The sequence below is a fragment of the Salvelinus alpinus genome, chromosome 23 (assembly GCF_045679555.1).
Source record: "Salvelinus alpinus chromosome 23, SLU_Salpinus.1, whole genome shotgun sequence".
Taxonomy (NCBI): Eukaryota; Metazoa; Chordata; class Actinopteri; order Salmoniformes; family Salmonidae; genus Salvelinus; species Salvelinus alpinus.
In genome coordinates, this window is record NC_092108.1 from 23,071,962 (window position 1) to 23,093,308 (window position 21,347).

Genomic DNA, 21,347 nt, shown 5'->3' on the forward strand with positions numbered 1-21,347 from the left:
TTATTTTGCAGAAAATTGACTTTTTAATTTAAAAAAAATTCAACTAGGCAAGTCAGTTAAGAACAAATTCTTATTTACAATGACGGCATAGGAACAGCGGGTTAACAGCCTTGTTCTGGGGCAGAATGACAGATGTTTTACCTTGTCAGCTCAGGGATTCGATCCAGCAACCTTTCGGTTACTGGCCCAATACTCTAACCACTAGGCTACTTGCCGCCCCGCGGAGACAATATGCCTACATTTCATCTCAGGTTTTGTCATATTAAGTTTTGCATTGGAAGTTCCACCTCAGAGCATGACAACATTTTGGATGAGGTGTAATTAGAATGAGTCGGTCTGTGTGTATGACATGGCTGCTCGGCAATGCAGCGTTAGGATGACCTTCCTGTGCCCAAATCTCTATAGTAACCGCTTTCCTAACGAACCCGGCAGGCTATTGAGGAACAGGTCATTCATATTAATAACTCAGGATGCAACACAAGTGGTCTCCATTCCTTATTCACATCTGCCTTCTGGTGCTTCTTATAGCCTTGCTTTTATTTCTTGGTGGTGTTTTTATTTATAATAATTTCAGGACATTTGGCTTGTCCCCTTGAAAAATATGTTGTAGTTTTTCCGTTAGGGTCTACTTGTTTAAAACAGAGCGGGGTCTCTCAGTGCTCTGTTTTCTGAGATATTGTCCACCTTAACCAATGGATCTTTGGAATTGTTATAATATAATGGCTTAAAATACAAAGAAAGATATTTTCTACAAAACCACCTGTGTGTAATGCATTATGGGTGCAGTAACGCATACACTAGGATCTTGTTAGGGGGGGGTATGAGCTGAAATGAATGCTTATAGCATGTTTATCAATGTGTGTATAGTCTTTGTGTCATAAACATTGTACATATATCGGCCATAGAAAGTGTTACCAACCAAAGTGTTGAAATAAGGAAACTCCAGGATACTAGCATTCTGGTTTGCATCACAATGCTCTTTTACAGACCACTAAAACCAACTAAAGTCCTCCATTAGGATTTACAGAACAAACCAAAGTGTCAGAATCTATTCAAGCTCAAGCCAGGGCCAAAAAGTAAAACCCAACAAAGGCACAAGTTCAGTAGGGACATAAAACCAACTGAACCACATCCAGCCAAGACCGACCTAGACAAGAAACTAACAAACACCTCCTCACAGCTTGGAGCTTGTCCGTGCCCTGGCCCATACCAGTTACCCTCCCCGTGCTAACAGATGAATGACCAGCCTGGAAACTACTTCAAAGGTGGGGTCCAAAATGGCTGCCAGGGGTGTATGTGTTCCTTCCTGGGTCATAGTTACACACATGGTTCACATACTACACCACATGACACGGGTCCTGGATCAGGGCCAGGGGGAGTGGAATGAACAGCTTTGGGTTATTCCCATCAGGGAACGCAGGAAATGTGGGAATAAACCGTAACGGGGTCATATTAGTTCCCTCTGCTGTATTTCCTTTTAGAAATGGTCCTTTAGACAGGCACTCTATTAAAATGAGTCTTACCTCTACTGTTATGATAAACAATGCATGGACGGAACCCCCAAAACATAGACACTCCCCTCCGTATTTATTTGGACAGTGAAGCTAAAACTTATCCAGTATTTTGAATTATCTTACAGTATTTTCATACACCCCCCCATTTTAAGGTGTCACAAATTCACTTATCGTGTATTAATATGGTCAAAAGTTTAGTATTTGGTCCCATATTTCTAGCACAAAAATCACTACGTCAAGCTTGTAACTTTACAAACTTGACATATGCATTTGCATTTTGTTTGGTTTGTGTTTAGATTATTTTGTGCCCAATAGAAAATGAATGGTAAATAATGTATTGTGTTATTTGAGTCACTTTTATTATAAATGAGAATATAATATGTTTATGAACACTTCTACATTAATGTGGATGCTACCATGATTATGGATAATAGGTAAAAATAATGATTAGTGAGAAAGTTAGAGGCATAAATATCATACCCGCAAAAAAATGCTAACCTCCTGTTATTGGTAATGGTGAGAAGTTAGCATGTTTTGGGGGTATGACCTTTGTACCTCTAAGTTTACATTCTCAATATAAATATCTAAGAGAATGACCTGTTAAGCATAGGTTACAGAGTCCACATGTTTGATGTTGTTTGCAATGTTACTACTTTTACTGTAATTGATCTAAAGTTGGTGAAAAATAGCTCTAAAAAGAAACAGTTTGTGTGCGTTTGTAGTTAGTTGCTCCTACTTGGCATGTTTCCAACAGAAGTCCTTTGAAGGCAGTGTACACAGGGTCACAGAGCTGGCTGCTAGTCTTCAACATGATGACATCTACACCAGAAATGTAGGACGGAGGCGATAACTCTGACGCATTAAACAAGCTCTATTGACAACTGACTTGCCTCAGTAAAACAACCAAGAACACCTACACTACTAGAAAGCAGATATGCTTGTTGTGTTCCGTTAAACATTATATTAAAATGACAAGAAAATGTATATGCTTGTTGTGTTATATAATATAGTATAGTGATACTTGCCTCAGAAAAACTACAACCAAGAGCAACTACAGTATATATAATTCCATGAGAAAAATAGCGATCTGTGTGTGTTGTGTTTGTGTAATACACTGAACAAAAATATACAATGCAACATGTAAAGTGTTGGTCCCATGTTTCATGAGCTGAAATAAAATCCCAGCAATGTTACACACGCATAAAAAGCTTATTTCGCTCAAATGTTGTGCACAAATGTGTTTACATCCCTGTTAGTGAGAATTTATCCTTTACCAAGATAATCCATCCACCTGACAGGTGTGGCATACCAAGAAGCCGATTAAACAGCATGATTATTACACAGATGGACCTTGTGCTAGGAACAATAAAAGGCCACTAAAATGTGCAGTCCTGTCACACAATCCCACAGATGTCTCAAGTTGAAGGAGCATGCAATTGGCATGCTGACTGCAGGAATGTCCACCAGAGCTGTTCCTAGAGAATTGAATGTTAATTTCTCTACCATAAGCCATAACCATTTCTCTACCATCTACAGCCTCACAACCGCAGACCATGTGTAACCACACCAGCCCAGGACCTCCACATCTGGCTTTTTCACCTGTGGGATCGTCTGAGACCGGCCACCCGGACAGCTGATGAAACTGTGGGTTTGCACAACTAGGGCTGTGGCAGTCATGACATTTTGTCAGCCGTTACGGTCATGCAAAAGATGTCCGGTCTCACGGTAATTGATCAATAATTAACATAAACACATTTAGCATATCCAGCCCTCCACACATACAAGCTGCTGATTCACACCTTTGGAACATCTACATGTAAAAAAAGTAGAATAAATCTATTGGATATACACCGTCACAGTAAATCCATTATTTTTTTAGGCAGGTCTAAAGAAACATGAAGAAAATGTATTTCAGAATAACAGAATATGAGTTGGTCTACTGTATGTTATATGGCTAGGCACCATGCCATAGTCTGTAGGCTTGTTCATTTAGCAGGCAAGATATGCTTATAAGTACCATGTCATTATTTTATAGTAAGAAGATAATGAATTTAGCTGAATAAAATAGAAAGAATATTTTCCCCATTCCAGAGGAGAGTGTGCATATGAAATGGCTATTTTGAGTGTAAAAGTGAACATTTGAAACAGCTCCTACATGCTAGATTTAGAATTATTTGGCAACTTTAATTGTAAATGATAGAATGCCTTCGAAATCAAAAGCTATGGGCTGCATGATGTGACTATAGGCTATTGATTTGTGAAAGTTGCAAGAAATGCTTGCGCTCTGTTCCTTGCCTCAGGCTGCACACACTGTTCTCTCCAGCTCTATTCAAGTGATCATTATGTCACCCATTGGACTATTCTCAATTTAATCTGGTCTTTACTAATATGTCAAATGAGTTTAGATTTAGAATGCCCCATTATCAAATGGGCACGAACAGTGGCAAGAGAAAAAAAGACTGTATGCACTTGAATAGTGATTGGAGGCCATTTTCCCACTGATTAGTCCCATGTCAGATAGGCTACTCCGGTTATTTCGCTGTGCAACCGGTGAAATTCTGCCCTAACTCTATATGCCATGGGCTCTCCAAACCTGTTCCTGCAGCTACCCAGCGCTTCATTTGGGAAATAAAGTTATATCTGTTCGGGAACATCGATAGTAACAGGTTTTCACAACGAAACATATTTCATTAAACTGTTGCCAGCACCTCTCTCTGCACACTGCAGAAAGGATTGAAGGAGAGAAGGGAGGAGATGGAAATGCACAATGGTGAGATTCTGTAGTCAAAAGGTAATGTGTCAGCCTATTAATTATGAAAATTACTGTATAAAAAAAAAAGCCCTATTACTAGGCTATTCAAAATCAAAGGCACTATAATGTTGGCGAACTGAATCTGTTTCATTTAGGCTAGACCAATTATGTACCAAAGATCTCTTAAATCAGTTTTTTGTATGTTTTTCTGCCTTCTGTAATATGTGGTAGGCTATGCATTGTATAAAAGGCACAAACATTTTAATTCAGAATTGTTTTCATATATAAGCCTATACATAAGCTCTAATATGCATATAAAAGTTTTGAATTCATCGTCACCTTAGAAAGACCTCTCCATTTCGTTGTGTTAGGCTTTGAAACATCCACAAAGACACATTTTTCCCCAACTCAGTTTCAACCAGTTGTTGAAGTTTTCAAATTTATCAATCACAGTGAGGTGAGTTTTAAAAGCACATACTTTGATATGATTTTTTATTGCATTTGCAGATTTCAGACTGGTTAGAGAGACAATAGAGCCCTGAGTACAAGGCCATTAGCGACCTGATGATTGTTAGCAAGTTGGGTACTACTAACATGTCCAGAGTGCATAAAAAGGAGATTACCATGATTCAACGGTCAAATAGAAATTTACTGTGGTCATTAATGCCAGTGTGGCGGTAATGCAGTCACCGCAACAGCCCTATGCACAACCGAAGAATTTCTGTACAAACCTTCTCAGGGAAGGTCATTTGCGTCCTCGTCGTCCTCACCAGGGTCTTGACTGCAGTTCAGCATCGTAACTGGGGCAAATGCTCACCTTTGATGGCCACTGGCACGCTGGAGAAGTGTGCTCTTCACGGATTAATCCCGGTTTCAACTGTACCGGGCAGATGGTAGACAGCATGTATGGAGTCGTGTGGGCTAGTGGTTTGCTGATGTCAACATTGTGAACAGAGTGCCCCATGGTGGCAGTGGGGTTATGGTATGCACACGCATAAACTACGGATAAACACAATTGCATTTTATCGAGGCAATTTGAATGCACTGAGATACTGTGATGAGATCTGGAAGACCATCCACTGCTATTACCGCACGTTTCAGCATGATAATGCACAGCCCCATGTCGCAAGGATCTGTGATCAACTCCTGGAAGCTGAAAATGTCCCAGTTCTTCCATGACCTGCATACTCACCAGACATGTCAGCCATTGAGCATGTTTGGGATACTCAATCGATGTGTACGACAGTGTGTTCCAGTTCCCGCCAATATCCAGAAACTTTGCACAGCCATTGAAGAGGAGTGGGAAACATTGCACAGGCCACAATTAACAGAATGATCAACTCTATGTGAAGGAGACGTGTGAAGGAGATGTTTGCCTGCATGAGGCAAATGGTGGTCACACCAGATACTGACTGCTTTTCTGATCCACACCCTACCTTTTTTTTAATACATGTATTCCCAGTCATGTGAAATCCATAGATTAGAGCCTAATGCATTTCAGTTGACTGATTTCCTTATATGAACTGTAACTCAGTAAAATCTTTGAAATTGTTCCATGTTGTGTTTAAATTTTTGTTCAGTGCATTAATCTAATTCTATTTCAAGAGCATGAAGAAAACAAAATGTTGGGGATTATACCATATTATCAACACATTTAACCTAGAAACTATACCAAAAGACCAAATATGCCACATGATTTTGCCAGTATTGCAGAAAGTGGAAGTCCTATTGGCTCTGTACTTTCTGGTGGAAAACAGATTCATCATTTCATGACAATGTGACTGTCAATTTCCACTGAGACTTTCAAATGAGAGCAGACCTTTTCGGAAATCCGTGCGGCACACTCAACTGCACTGAGGTGTTAGTAATGCTGGCAGTGAAGGGAGCAATAACACACTCCAAGAACATCACCCCTGAAAGAAACCCATTCACATCCTTCAACAGAACTCATCAAAACAACTCCACCAGCTATTCATTGCTCTTTTGATGGCATGGCAGCACTCAAAACTGTCCACAAATGTCCTTGAGAAGTGACTGATGCACAAGAACTGTGACATGGCCTTGTGCTAGAATTGCTATTTAAGAAATTCATTTTAATATCCCAGTTCCACAGCCTGGCCACCAACCCTTAAATAGACATTCCCAATTAGCTTTCTAGGAGTGGGAGATACAGACTCAGACTCCTGACTCCAATGTAATACCCAGCACCAAGTTAGCCCATGCGGTCATGATACTACTCTACATTATGGCCCCGCATATGCCACCTCCCGTCTCGATTTCCCTTATCCAGTATTTTCTAATCAAGGAGGAAAACGTGGTGGGCCTTGAGGGAAAGGGAAGGAATGTCACGGTCTGAAGGTTCTCTTCAGAGAGGCCGAGTAAAGTAGAGCCCTGTGGTTCAGCCGAACCCCACAGCTCCCCGCTACACCCCAACCTGTCTAGATCTCCACACAGTGAGACACAGGACTGCTGGCAGGCCTGGAGCCTTTCACTCCCCCCGTCACTGCTTTCTAAATCAGAGCCCCTTCCCTTCCAGAGACCCTGTGTGTTTTTGTTTAACTATCCTTATGGGTACCAGAAGTCCTCACAAGGATAGTAAAACAAGGACAAGTCGGACAAGTGGGGTTAGCTTTAGGTATATTTTTAGGGTTAGGGGTTTGGCGTTAAGGTTAGATTTAGGGTTAGAGGAAATAGGATTTTGGATGGGAATCAATTATTTTGTCCTCACAAGGATAGCAATACAAAAATGTGTGTGTATGTTATTGACTGTATGTTTGTTTATGTGTAACTCTGTGTTGTTGTTTTTGTCGCACTGCTTTGCTTTATCTTGGCCAGGTCACAGTTGTAAATAAGAACTTGTTCTCAACTGGTCTACCTGGTTAAATATAGGTGAAATAAAAAAATATTAAAATGACTGCTTTCCAACACCCCTTCCCTTCCTCTGTCAGTGGCCATCTGCTTGCAGGCCCAGCCTTGCAGGCCGAGCCTCACTCTGGCAGGAGAGACAGTACTTCCATGATGTGATCAGGACGGATAGAACACAGCCGGGTTGAGAAAACACATCAAATTATTTTGACCACTGCGAAACTTTGGCGACAAGGTAATTACAGGTATCAAGTGAGGATCCATTACTGTTCTACTTGTTTATATAGAGCACAGAGAGATAGTGCTGAAAGGACAAGCCTTCTACAGAATTTATAGAGGTACATTTCTCATCACGATGTATCACTAACAGTAATTGTGAAGATCACACTCACTTTGTATGGAGTAACACAGAGCTCCTCTCCACATTCATTATGCTTCTAGTCCTGGTGTGATCATACATTACCATAGACATGGAGTAGCAGAGAGCTCCTCTCCACATTCATTATGCTTCTAGTCCTGGTGTGATCATACATTACCATAGACATGGAGTAGCAGAGAGCTCCTCTCCACATTCATTATGCTTCTAGTCCTGGTGTGATCATACATTACCATAGACATGGAGTAGCAGAGAGCTCCTCTCCACATTCATTATGCTTCTAGTCCTGGTGTGATCATACATTACCATAGACATGGAGTAGCAGAGAGCTCCTCTCCACATTCATTATGCTTCTAGTCCTGGTGTGATCATACATTACCATAGACATGGAGTAGCAGAGAGCTCCTCTCCACATTCATTATGCTTCTAGTCCTGGTGTGATCATACATTACCATAGACATGGAGTAGCAGAGAGCTCCTCTCCACATTCATTATGCTTCTAGTCCTGGTGTGATCATACATTACCATAGACATGGAGTAGCAGAGAGCTCCTCTCCACATTCATTATGCTTCTAGTCCTGGTGTGATCATACATTACCATAGACATGGAGTAGCAGAGAGCTCCTCTCCACATTCATTATGCTTCTAGTCCTGGTGTGATCATACATTACCATAGACATGGAGTAGCAGAGAGCTCCTCTCCACATTCATTATGCTTCTAGTCCTGGTGTGATCATACATTACCATAGACATGGAGTAGCAGAGAGCTCCTCTCCACATTCATTATGCTTCTAGTCCTGGTGTGATCATACATTACCATAGACATGGAGTAGCAGAGAGCTCCTCTCCACATTCATTATGCTTCTAGTCCTGGTGTGATCATACATTACCATAGACATGGAGTAGCAGAGAGCTCCTCTCCACATTCATTATGCTTCTAGTCCTGGTGTGATCATACATTACCATAGACATGGAGTAGCAGAGAGCTCCTCTCCACATTCATTATGCTTCTAGTCCTGGTGTGATCATACATTACCATAGACATGGAGTAGCAGAGAGCTCCTCTCCACATTCATTATGCTTCTAGTCCTGGTGTGATCATACATTACCATAGACATGGAGTAGCAGAGAGCTCCTCTCCACATTCATTATGCTTCTAGTCCTGGTGTGATCATACATTACCATAGACATGGAGTAGCAGAGAGCTCCTCTCCACATTCATTATGCTTCTAGTCCTGGTGTGATCATACATTACCATAGACATGGAGTAGCAGAGAGCTCCTCTCCACATTCATTATGCTTCTAGTCCTGGTGTGATCATACATTACCATAGACATGGAGTAGCAGAGAGCTCCTCTCCACATTCATTATGCTTCTAGTCCTGGTGTGATCATACATTACCATAGACATGGAGTAGCAGAGAGCTCCTCTCCACATTCATTATGCTTCTAGTCCTGGTGTGATCATACATTACCATAGACATGGAGTAGCAGAGAGCTCCTCTCCACATTCATTATGCTTCTAGTCCTGGTGTGATCATACATTACCATAGACATGGAGTAGCAGAGAGCTCCTCTCCACATTCATTATGCTTCTAGTCCTGGTGTGATCATACATTACCATAGACATGGAGTAGCAGAGAGCTCCTCTCCACATTCATTATGCTTCTAGTCCTGGTGTGATCATACATTACCATAGACATGGAGTAGCAGAGAGCTCCTCTCCACATTCATTATGCTTCTAGTCCTGGTGTGATCATACATTACCATAGACATGGAGTAGCAGAGAGCTCCTCTCCACATTCATTATGCTTCTAGTCCTGGTGTGATCATACATTACCATAGACATGGAGTAGCAGAGAGCTCCTCTCCACATTCATTATGCTTCTAGTCCTGGTGTGATCATACATTACCATAGACATGGAGTAGCAGAGAGCTCCTCTCCACATTCATTATGCTTCTAGTCCTGGTGTGATCATACATTACCATAGACATGGAGTAGCAGAGAGCTCCTCTCCACATTCATTATGCTTCTAGTCCTGGTGTGATCATACATTACCATAGACATGGAGTAGCAGAGAGCTCCTCTCCACATTCATTATGCTTCTAGTCCTGGTGTGATCATACATTACCATAGACATGGAGTAGCAGAGAGCTCCTCTCCACATTCATTATGCTTCTAGTCCTGGTGTGATCATACATTACCATAGACATGGAGTAGCAGAGAGCTCCTCTCCACATTCATTATGCTTCTAGTCCTGGTGTGATCATACATTACCATAGACATGGAGTAGCAGAGAGCTCCTCTCCACATTCATTATGCTTCTAGTCCTGGTGTGATCATACATTACCATAGACATGGAGTAGATGGAAACATGTCTCAAAAAAGCTTTTCAAGTTTTTTACAATTCCCCACAACCCTCTACAGACGAAACCAGATTACTTAAAAAATAAAATAAACTGTCCATCAAATGAGAGAGAAAGCCTTTGTTCAACGAAACAATGGAGGACATTCTACTGTGGAGGGAGCATTGTATCACATTATTCACTAAGACCTATGCAGTAATGGCCTTGTGCAGAGAGTACCGAGGGGACGACAGAGCCACAGAGATACTGCAGTGCACACAGGCAGCCCTACCACGACCTCACAGACACATTCATGCCCTGTGATTGGCTTTGCCGCTTGGCACATCCCTGACAACTGTAGGAGTCAGAGGTCAGAAAGAATGTTGGAACTCATCTGAATAGGGATGAATGTAAATGAGCATTTTGACGCCGTAAAATCGTATGGAGTAACGATGGGACAAAGGGGCTTTTGACACGGAGAGCGAGGCGTGCGCAATCGTCATTTCCTAATGCCACCCATCCATCTGTCAAGGCTTGGGGGAAAGGCTCTTACTGTACTCCCATATTAAATGATTAAATGTTACAATAGGCTGGGCTCGATGGAAAAAAGCGATTAAGAGGATCTTTGACAGTTCTCTAAGATTCAACATAGATGAATGGTCTTAATTTTCTTGTTTTCTCTCCAGATAAATTAACATTGTGCTGCTAGGTTGGTCGATATTCAGTTGCTGGCGTAGATCTAGTATTTTCTTCTCTAAAGTGAAAGTTAAAAGCAACAGTAGAGAACACTTTGTAGAATGAGCCAATCCCCACAAGGGTGACAGGCATGAGGGCTTCATACACCTTACAGGTGTTCACTCCAATCTTTGTTGGTTCACATGAATGAAAGACTGGGGATGTGGCACTCTACATCTCTTTGAAGAAAAAGGAAGCTTTGCAGTCACATTCTTTAGAGCATATAACTACCATCTTCCAGTCAACCCTATAGTAATGAGGTGCATTGTGGGTTTTGTTTTCCTCTTCCTTAAAATGAGAAAGAAAATGTGTCCATTTACAAAATAACATTTCAAATTCAAAACCGTTGGTGTCAAAATAAATAGTCAAATGTCAGAGAAACAAAAGCGAAAATTTCAACAGTCAGAGACACATTGTACTTCCAGTGATCTAAAGATGGCGGTATTTTGTTCCAGTTTGTGCTCCTCTCAGAGGTTGAATACATGAGAAATCCAACAAGCTGCAGGCTTATTTCAGGTTGTCCTAGTGTGGCAGGCAGATGTGTTTATACGCCAAGCTTCACTTTGGTACAGATTTAGAGCCAGCAAACAGTCTCCCAGCTACTCTATAAACACAACATTCCACATTAAAACATTTCATAAGAGACGCAGGTGGTGGGGCTGACTGACTCGTTCACTCTACTCCCTTGTAAAATGACTGATTCTGTGATTACAAACTGAAATATACTGGACTGGTTTTCTTTATACACTAGTAGCAGCAGTGCCTTGGCTTTGCCAAGGATGCTCCATACTGATCAATACCTGTGGACGTTATATCCCACCAGTATCCAGAAAAAAAACTATTCACTACTCCCACACATCTTATACTAGCCTCCATAATATCGATCCACCACCTAGCAGAGCTCCTGTGCAGAAAACACTCTAACTTCAATTTCCGCTCAACAGTGTGGGCCTAAAACAGTTTTTTTTGTGGATGACTGAAGGTTATTTGCAAGTGCAAAGTAAGTGAAAATGAGAAACAGGTGCCTTAATTGGGGCACACAGACCACTTTGTCCATACTACCAGAGGAGAAACCAAATCCACAGGAGCATGCCTTACTGTTTAATTATTAGTCTGATGGGCAGTGTGTCAACACTGTGAGAGCATTGGGAATGCAAACAGCACTTGCCATAACCCCACATAAATAATCGCCATCACTGAATATGACATCAGTTAGTCATTTCATTCTCATTTCAAGGGTAGAGGAAAAATCAGCAAAAAGGAGAGACGCAACGTCTTCACTACGTTCTTATGGGCCTCTAGAGAGGTTACGTTCACTGTGGTAATTGACTAAAGGAGAGAAGCATAGTGTTTAGGCTGCTTGTGCCAGAGGACAGCTTATGTTATGTGCCACACTCTGGCAGCAGGTTGGGCTCCCCTGTGTCTTCCGCTCTCTCCCGCTGTCTTCTCTCTCCCGCTGCCTGCTCTCTCCCGCTGCCTGCTCTCTCCCGCTGCCTGCTCTCTCCCGCTGCCTGCTCTCTCCCGCTGCCTGCTCTCTCCCGCTGCCTGCTCTCTCCCGCTGCCTGCTCTCTCCCGCTGCCTGCTCTCTCCCGCTGCCTGCTCTCTCCTGCTGCCTGCTCTCTCGCTTTCTCCGTCTCCTCCGTGTTGTCTCTTCTAGCATTTTCTGTACACAATGTGACATTGTGCTGGACTCAATACTGAAGTGAGTGCAGCCTTGTTAGCCCATGCTCGAGATCACAATATTGCATCACTACCTGGGGCAGCTGTGGGTTCAGGAGGTAAGGCCACCGGCCTGTCCTTGACATTGGTTAGTGTCTGGGTGAGTCCCTTGAAGCCAACGGGAGTTTGAAACAACACGCAAAGAGGTACATGAATAGTAATAATCAAACAAATGATGAACAGATGTTAAGATTATATAAACAGCAGTTTATTACAACACTCACAGACGTCAGTTGTGTTTATTACTGTACAACTACGCTATCTTAAGACACCTCATACTAAAACATTGAAAATCTGAGATTCTATAGAAGAAAGCTGGGTTAGGTTAACTCAAGACTGACAGTCAAATCGTTTCCATACTGAACTGTAAAGGTTTAATGTAAAAACATAAATGAGGGTAACAATTACAACAGCCTTCATCACCAAATGAAACAAGCCATATTCCCAAGGCAAGGAGTCTTGTTAATGGAACACTACCCCGGTCCTCATTGGAATGACTGGCTAAATATAACACAGAAATAATCGGAGGAGCTGCTTCTGTATCACACTGATCTAGATTTTACTTTTACACTTTTCACAGCTAACCCAAAAGTGTTTTCTTCCTAAAACAGGCGTGCCCTCATTCAAATCCGGCCTACCGGTAATTCCATTGAGGCTATGCGGTGTGAATGACATTACTGTTTAAAAAAATAACAAGCCTCTCTTCGCAGCCTTTGACCTATAAAAATCTCAGTCACATCTGAGATGATGTATTTAATCTGAATGGTCAGTCTCCCCGCTCTTTAAAACAAATAGATTACCCAGAGGGGATGTAATATCACCAACATGCAATCATTGGACAATAAATTCGACGAGGTACGATCACGAATATCCTACCAAAAGTACATCAAAAACTGTAATATCTTGTGTTTCACGGAATCGTGGCTGAATGATGACATGGATATTCAGCTAGCGGGATATACGCTGCACCGGCAAGATAGAACATCGACAGGGCTGTAGTGGAGCAGCATATTTGTAAACAACAGCTAGTGCACGAAATCTAAGGTAGTCTCTAGATTTTGCTCGCCTGAAGTAGAGTATTGTGTGATAAAATGCAGACAACACTATTTGCCAAGAGAGTTTTCAGCTATACTTTTCGTGGCTGTTTATTTACCACCACAGACGGATCCTGACACTAAGACAGCACTCAGTCAGCTGTATAAGGAAATAAGGAAACAGGAAACAGGAAACCGCTCACCCAGAGGCGGCGCTCCTAGTGGCCGGAGACTTTAATGCAGGGAAACTGAAATCAGTTCTACCAACATGTTAAATGTGCAACCAGAGGGGAAAAAAATTCTAGATCACCTGTACTCCACACAGAGATGCGTACAAAGCTCTCCCTCGCCCTCCATTTGGTAAATCCGACCACAATTCTATCCTCCTGATTCCTGCTTACAAGCAAAAATTAATGCAGGAAGAACCAGTGACTCGGGCTATAAAAAAGTGGTCAGATGAAGCAGATGCTAAACTACAGGACTGTTTTGCTAGCACAGACAACATGTTCCGAGATTCTTCCGATGGCATTGAGGAGTACACCACTGGCTTTACCAATAAGTGTATCGAGGACGTCGTCCCCACAGTGACTGTACGTACATACCCCAACCAGAAGCCATGGGTAGAGCTGCCGCTTTCAAGATGCGGGACTCTAACCCAGAAGCTTATAAGAAATCCTGCTATGCCCTCCGACGAACCATCAAATAGGCAAAGCGTCAGCACAGGGCTAAGATTTAATCGTATTACACTGGCTCTGACGCTCGTCTTATGTGGCAGGGCTTGCAAACTATTACAGACTACAAAAGGGAAGCACAGCCGCGAGCTGCCCAGTGACACGAGCCTACCAGATAAGCTAAATCACTTCTATGCCCGCTTTCCAGGCAAGCAACACTGAGGTATGCATGAGAGCATCAGCTGTTCCGGACGACTGTGTGATCACGCTCTCCGTAGCCGACGTGAGTAAGATCTTTAAACAGGTCAACATACACAAGGCTGCAGAGCCAGACGGATTACCAGGACGTGTGCTCCGGGCATGTGCTGACCAACTGGCAGGTGTCTTCACTGACATTTTCAACATGTTCCTGATTGAGTCTGTAATACCAACATGTTTCAAGCAGACCACCATAGTCCCTGTGCCCAAGAACACAAAGGCAACCTGCCTAAATGACTACAGACCTGTAGCACTCACGTCCGTAGCCATGAAGTGCTTTGAAAGGCTGGTAATGGCTCACATCAACACCATTATCCCAGAAATCCTAGACCCACTCCAATTTGCATACCACCCAAACAGATCCACAGATGATGCAATCTCTATTGCACTCCACACTGCCTTTCCCACCTGGACAAAAGGAACAGCTACGTGAGAATGCTATTCATTGACTACAGCTCAGCATTCAACACCATAGTACCCTCAAAGCTCATCAATAAGCTAAGGATCCTGGGACTAAACACCTCCCTCTGCAGCTGGATCCTAGACTTCCTGACGGGCCGCCCCCAGGTGGTGAGGGTAGGCAGCAACACATCTGCCACGTTGATCCTCAACACGGGGGCCCCTCAGGGGTGCGTGCTCAGTCCCCTCCTGTACTCCCTGTTCACCCACGACTGCATGGCCAGGCACAACTCCAACACCATCATTAAGTTTGTAGACAACAGTGGTAGGCCTGATCACCATCAACGACGAGACAGCCTATAGGGAAAAGGTCAGAGACCTGGCCGGGTGATGCCAGAATAACAACCTATCCCTCAACATAACCAAGACTAAGGAGATGATTGTGGACTACAGGAAAAAGAGGACCGAGCACGCACCCATTCTCATCGACAGGGCTGTAGTGGAGCAGGTTGAGAGCTTCAAGTTCCTTGGTGTCCACATCACCAACAAACTAGAATGGTCCAAACACACCAAGACAGTCGTGAAGAGGGCACGACAAAGCCTATTCCCACTCTGGAAAATGTAAAGATTTGGCATGGGTCCTGAGATCCTCAAAAGGTTCTACAGCTGCAACGTCGAGAGCATCCGGACTGGTTGCATCACTGCCTGGTACGGCAATTGCTCGGCCTCCAACCGCAAGGCACTAGAGGGTAGTGCGTACGGCCCAGTACATCACTGGGGCTAAGCTGCCTGCCATCCAGGACCTCTACACCAGGCAGTGTCAGAGGAAGGCCCTAAAAATTGTCAAAGACCCCAGCCACCCAAGTCATTGACTGTTCTCTCTAAAACCGCATGGCAAGCGGTACCAGAGTGCCAAATCTAGGACAAAAAGGCTTCTCAACAGTTTTTAGCCCCAAGCCATAAGACTCCTGAACAGGTAATCAAATGGCTACCCGGACTATTTGCATTGTGTGTGTCCCCCCCCCAAACCCCTCTTTTTACGCTGCTGCTACTCTCTGTTTATCATATATGCATAGTCACTTTAACAATACATTCATATACATACTACCTCAATTGGCCCGACCAACCAGTACCCCCACACATTGGCTAACCGGGTTTCCTGCATTGTGTCCCGCCACGCCCTCTTTTACGCTACTGCTACTCTCTGTTTATCATATATGCATAGTCACTTTAACCATATCTACATGTACATACTACCTCAATCAGCCCGACTAACGGGTGCCTGTATATAGCCTCACTACTGTCATAGCCTCGTTACTGTTATTTATTTTTCACTGTTGCTTTTATTTCTTTACTTACCTATTGTTCACCTAATACCTTTTGCACTGTTGGTTAGAGCCTGAAAGTAAGCATTTCACTGCTGTATTCGGCGCACGTGACAAATAAACTTTGATTTGATTTAATATCATATCTTGCTTAATGATTATAGCTTAATATTAGCAAAATACGAATAATCAGTTAACTAAAGATACATTAAACAATGAATAAGTAATTCCCTCTTTTAATTGGATAAGAAACAAGGCCCAGAAGTCAAATGGAGGACATTTGAATGATCGACCGATCCGATTCAGATTCTACTGCACATGATTATCTCTCTGGCCCTCCTGTAATACTGTAAGGGACAAGGAACCATTTGGTCATGTTTAGTTAATGACAACCAGAAACTGACCCAAATTCATCTTCTGCTTTGATCCTAACCCCTCCAAAAGACACACACAGGTTGGAGAGGTTAATGTTAAGTGTTCCACCTAAATCTATTTACTTCTCTTACATAAGTGGTCAGGGTGGACCCTAGCATGGAATCTTTCACAGATGCTTCCAATAAAAAGGGACATTTTGTTCTTCCCCTTGACACGCTTGGTACATGCATACACCGGTTCTCAAAAAGTCACATTCATAGCTTGTCATATTCCTCAACACCAGAAAATGTTCAATCAGTTATATCAGACAGTGAGCTGTAAACAAACAAGGTAAAACATTTATATTAAACAAACTGTCATTATAAACCATGTCTTCTGCACTACATTGTTTGTATGAAAAGCATTGGTTATTCTGTATTTTCAAAAAATCAATAAAACATTGATCACCCACAACAAAAAACAAGCTCCTGCTGCTCCTTTGTCTCAGTTCTTGTAATTGCATTAAATTTGCTCACTGAGACAAACTGGTGCTTGGCATATCAAACATTACTGTGAAGGGAGTGGTGAGAAGAGAAACCTCACCTAGTATTATCACTACTCCCTATGATCTGTCCCTAACGATTCACACAGAAGAAGATATGTTCGACAGAGGCTGCATTTTTCTGTTAGCATAGAATTGTTATTCTCTCTCTAGTAGTTTCAACTGAAGGCATGAGAGCCATTGGTTTCTTAGCAACAGAGACTGCAATGATGCAAGATGGAAGGGGAACGTGCAGTCCTACAGTACAGGTGAAGTCTAGTCGACTACACTAATGTCTCCTGTTGCAGCTCTTCAGGCTTTCTGCAACGGGGACATTAAGAAAAGAGCTAAAACACAGGGTGTGTCAAATATTAATGCATCTAAAAATGGGGAGCGGAGAAAAAAATACAAATAGATGTTCATTGTTTTGGGGCATTGGACTTCGTCATAAGGTACACTAAAACAAATACATAACTTGCCTTGCCTGGGGAAGAAAAATAACTGTCTTTCATTTCAGACTAATAATTGTTTTGTATAATTGAACAATCTAAAATGATCAGATTTTAGAGGGGAAATGTTTTTTCCTAATTTGTGTCACACTCCGATCTGGCAGTGAACCAGAAAACTGCTCATCCTCATTAAAACAAATACTCTGCATTTTTTAAGAGGGCAACATAAAAGGCTCTAGTGTTACCATATTCAGCCATTGCATAAAGCCACGCATTCATTGATAAAATGATGTAATAATTTTCATCAGAACAAGTCGGTGCTATTCCTCAAAGCCTAAAAGGAGACTTTTATCTTAACACATCCATGACAAGTACTACAGGATCAACCCCATTCGCTGAAACACTGCTGTGTCAGCCACGGTGAATGTTATGATGGTACGAGGCACAGGTCATAGACCTCATCACGTACCCACACCAAGGGAACATTTCTCATTCAGCACTAATGGCTCATGCCTGAGTAGAGCTGCTACTAAGAAGAAGTTTCTCAGAATCTATTAAAACACGCCTTGAGAAAAAGTGAGGTCATTGTCTGCCATTTAAAGACGGCATAGTGAAGTTTGTGTAACTTGGAGGTTAAATCTGATGGAAACATGGTTCCAGTTGGTGAGAACACACAGAGTACCTAATCTAATATTTAATTATGTTAACTGCACCTCTACTCAATAGTTATCAAACCCATACAACTGCAAATACACTGGGTGTACAAAGGAACACCTTCCTAATATTGAGTTACACACACACAAGGTGTCGAACGCGTTCCACAGGGATGCTGGCCCATGTTGAAGCCAATGCTTCCCACAGTGGTGTCAACTTGGCTGGATGTCCTTTGGGTGGTGGAGCATTCTTGATACATATAGGATACTGTTGAGCGTGAAAAACCCAACAGCGTTGCAGTGCTTGACACAAACCGGTGCGTCGATCACCTACCACCATACCCCATTCAAAGACACATTTTTTGTCTTGCCCATTCACCCTCTGATTGGCACACATACACAATCCATGTCTCAATTGTCTTGAGGCTTAAAAATCCTTCTTTAACCTGTCTCTTGAAGTGGCTTTAACAAGTGACATCAATAAGGGATCACAGCTTTCTCCTGGTCAGTCTATGTCATGGAAAGAGCAGCTGTTCTTAATGTTTTGTATACTCAATATACAGTAAGCATCATTCTAGCAAGTCAGCATAATGGTACAGATATTGATTTCTGTGTAGGTTAGACAACCCAACCTATTCTACCTGTTCCCTTGCTGCTCTGTTGATAAGTTTATGCCTGTGAATAATAGTGTTGCTCCAATGCATTTATTATGTTAGAGCTCCCAAGTGGCGCAACGGTCTAAGGCACTGCATCTCAGTGCAAGAGGCATCACTACAGTCCCTGGTTTGAATCCAGGCTGTATCACATCCGGCCGTGATTGAGGGTCCCATAGGGCGGCACACATCCTGGTTTGGTGGTCATTGTAAATAAGAATTTGTTCTTAACAGACTTGCCTATTTAAATTTAAAAAATGTAACGTTACACTGTCTGAGACATGAGAATTCACTGTTGGTGTAAGTGAACCCCTGGCTTTCACATGGTCACACAATAGACCTACATCTTAGGTTTATTCACAGTTCCTCTTATGACAACGACCTGTGTGGGTCATTTCACTAGATAATGGCTCATGTTACAGGTACTATTAACCCCCCTGTGGTTTGAACTCTGACTACTTTTCCTTTCAGTCTCCTATGCAAGTAACAAAATACATTGGTAAACACTTGATGTTAGCACAAGAATTTGCCACCACTTAGACCAGCTCTTTATCTTAAATCCTTAAACATGAGTGTAAGAATGAATCTCTAGATCCAAATGAGGATTTAAGTCAATGAGCCTAATTTAAACCTTTGGAAATGGATAGAGCGGTGGTGGAAACGTGCATTAGATCTAGGTGTCTCGCCAGAGCTTAAAGTGTGATGTACAGAATCTAAACCACTATGTCACAGGTGATGCAGAGTACAGTTTGAGTGGCATCTTTTAAGAAATAGGTGTTCTTACTGTTAGGTTATATGGGATACTGCTTAGCATTTGAGAGAAATAATGTGTGCTGCAGTGAGGCATCTTTATGCAAATCTGTAGGCTACTGAATTCAGATTGCAATGTACAGCAAATCCATGCATGTTTTTGTTGTTATTCAGCTGTGAAGTATATTTCCCTGTGTAGCCCTACTGTCATAAGCACTACTAGTAGGTCATATTCTATGATGTGCCTATATAAGAAGCAATAAAATAAGAAATGTACAAAGAAATGGTGGTTCAACACAGGAGCACTGAGAAACGGTTTTCTATTCACCTTGCATGACTTCGGAAAATTCAGGCATATGGAATACTCATTTATCTGCTTGTATCCTAGATTACAGTAGGCTAGCCCTTGGATGAATGAATGAATGCATTTGCAATGTTATTTCCTAAACTCCTCCTAGGAGGTTCCTGCGCTGAGCCCCCCAGAAAGTGAGATTGTTGTCACCAAACAATGAGCTGTAGACTACCTCCATGGAGACCATGTTGCCATTGCCCATCAGAGGAGATGACCGACTTGGGGGTTACATTGCAAGTAGCCTACTTGTGACAATTGCTGAGAACCACACTAGCTTTTATCCCTCCTACTCACCTTCAATAGAGATCACATGTTCTCGGATCTGGTTCTGCAGGGCCATGTCATCGATGCGTTCGATCAGGTCGTAGATTGAGTAAATGTTCGGGTGGACCGATTCGAACCGATGGATCTCAGCCCGGATGGCTGCCGAGTTGGACAAAACAAACTGCTGGTTGCCTTGTTGGCCGGCCTGGGAAGCCTGTCCTGATACTGTCCCCGAACCGAACTGACCCTGCCCGGAGCCTCCGGATGATCCTGATCCGAACTGGGACGGGATGGACTGGGGTACTGGTACAGGAACGGGCGCTGGGACCGCGCCTGGGGTGGGCATGGCTGGTTGAGACTGCTGCGCGATACCGGACACCGACCCCGATTGGAAATTCATCTTGGTTTGAACAAGTAAGTCTTTACAATTGGAAAACAAATGAATAGACCCCTATTCTAGGAGTTAAAAACGATGTGATCAAAATAAGTCCGCGGGAACTAGCTAGTTGTCTGGAAACGAGATTGCACAGACGCATCAATAGTTGGTCACCAATTGCAACAAAACGCGGTTCTTATTCATACTATCAAAACTTGAATGTGGTTCATTTTCCGTTATAAGCTATAGGCTACTGGGCACTTCCGCTTTGGCCGTGTCCTGCCCTTTTCCGGAGATCACAAACCGCAATGCCTACCACTAGACACTCCTTTTCTGGGCTATTCGGTCCCTTTTAATGGTTTAATTAATCGAACGGTTTTCTTTGGCTGCTCTGTCAAAAGCATACGATGGGCTCGGCTTCGGCACTGCCCACTAAATGCGTTGTTTCTGCGTTGAAATGAAATCGCGTTGATTCCTCTTTGGTCCAAGTGGTCCCTGCCCAGCGCCCTCCTCCGCATTTTGTAACGTCACATATAACGTAATTGTACTTGAGATGGGGGAGGGAGTAATTCGATTGGATGATTATGTGGAGGAAGAATAAAGCAACGTGCTCATCATTTTAATAACCTAGCCTATTTGACAGTTATGCAACCAAATAATTTGGATGATAAGAGAAAATAATTACTCAGATACGTTTTATGTAGACTACTATATTGATGTATTCCCTTTTACCCCCTCCCCAATAGGAGACACACGGTCAGTTGCTCTGGTGTGTCTCCTCTCTTATGGTTTACCTAAAAAGCAACATTGAGGGGGGAGCTATTATCTATGTGTCTCTTCAACATCCTTCATCATGTCACAATACCTTCAGGGAAATCTTTTCAGCTTTATACCAAACAAGCAACACTATTTTGACCTATACAATATACAACCGAATGTGACATTTAGCCAATTTCTGCTTT

The 21,347-nt window shown here is 42.6% G+C and overlaps 1 protein-coding gene across 1 annotated transcript in view; it reads right to left on the reverse strand.

Moving 5' to 3' along the window:
- Window positions 1-20,897, reverse strand: part of LOC139550594 (arf-GAP with GTPase, ANK repeat and PH domain-containing protein 3-like) — a 262,197-nt gene extending 241,300 nt beyond the window's left edge. The window contains exon 1 of the mRNA XM_071361567.1: window positions 20,040-20,897. Within this exon, the coding sequence (XP_071217668.1) occupies window positions 20,040-20,409 (370 nt within the window). The 5' untranslated portion in view covers window positions 20,410-20,897. The remainder of the gene's footprint in view (window positions 1-20,039) is intronic.
- Between the last annotated feature and the right edge of the window lie 450 nt (window positions 20,898-21,347).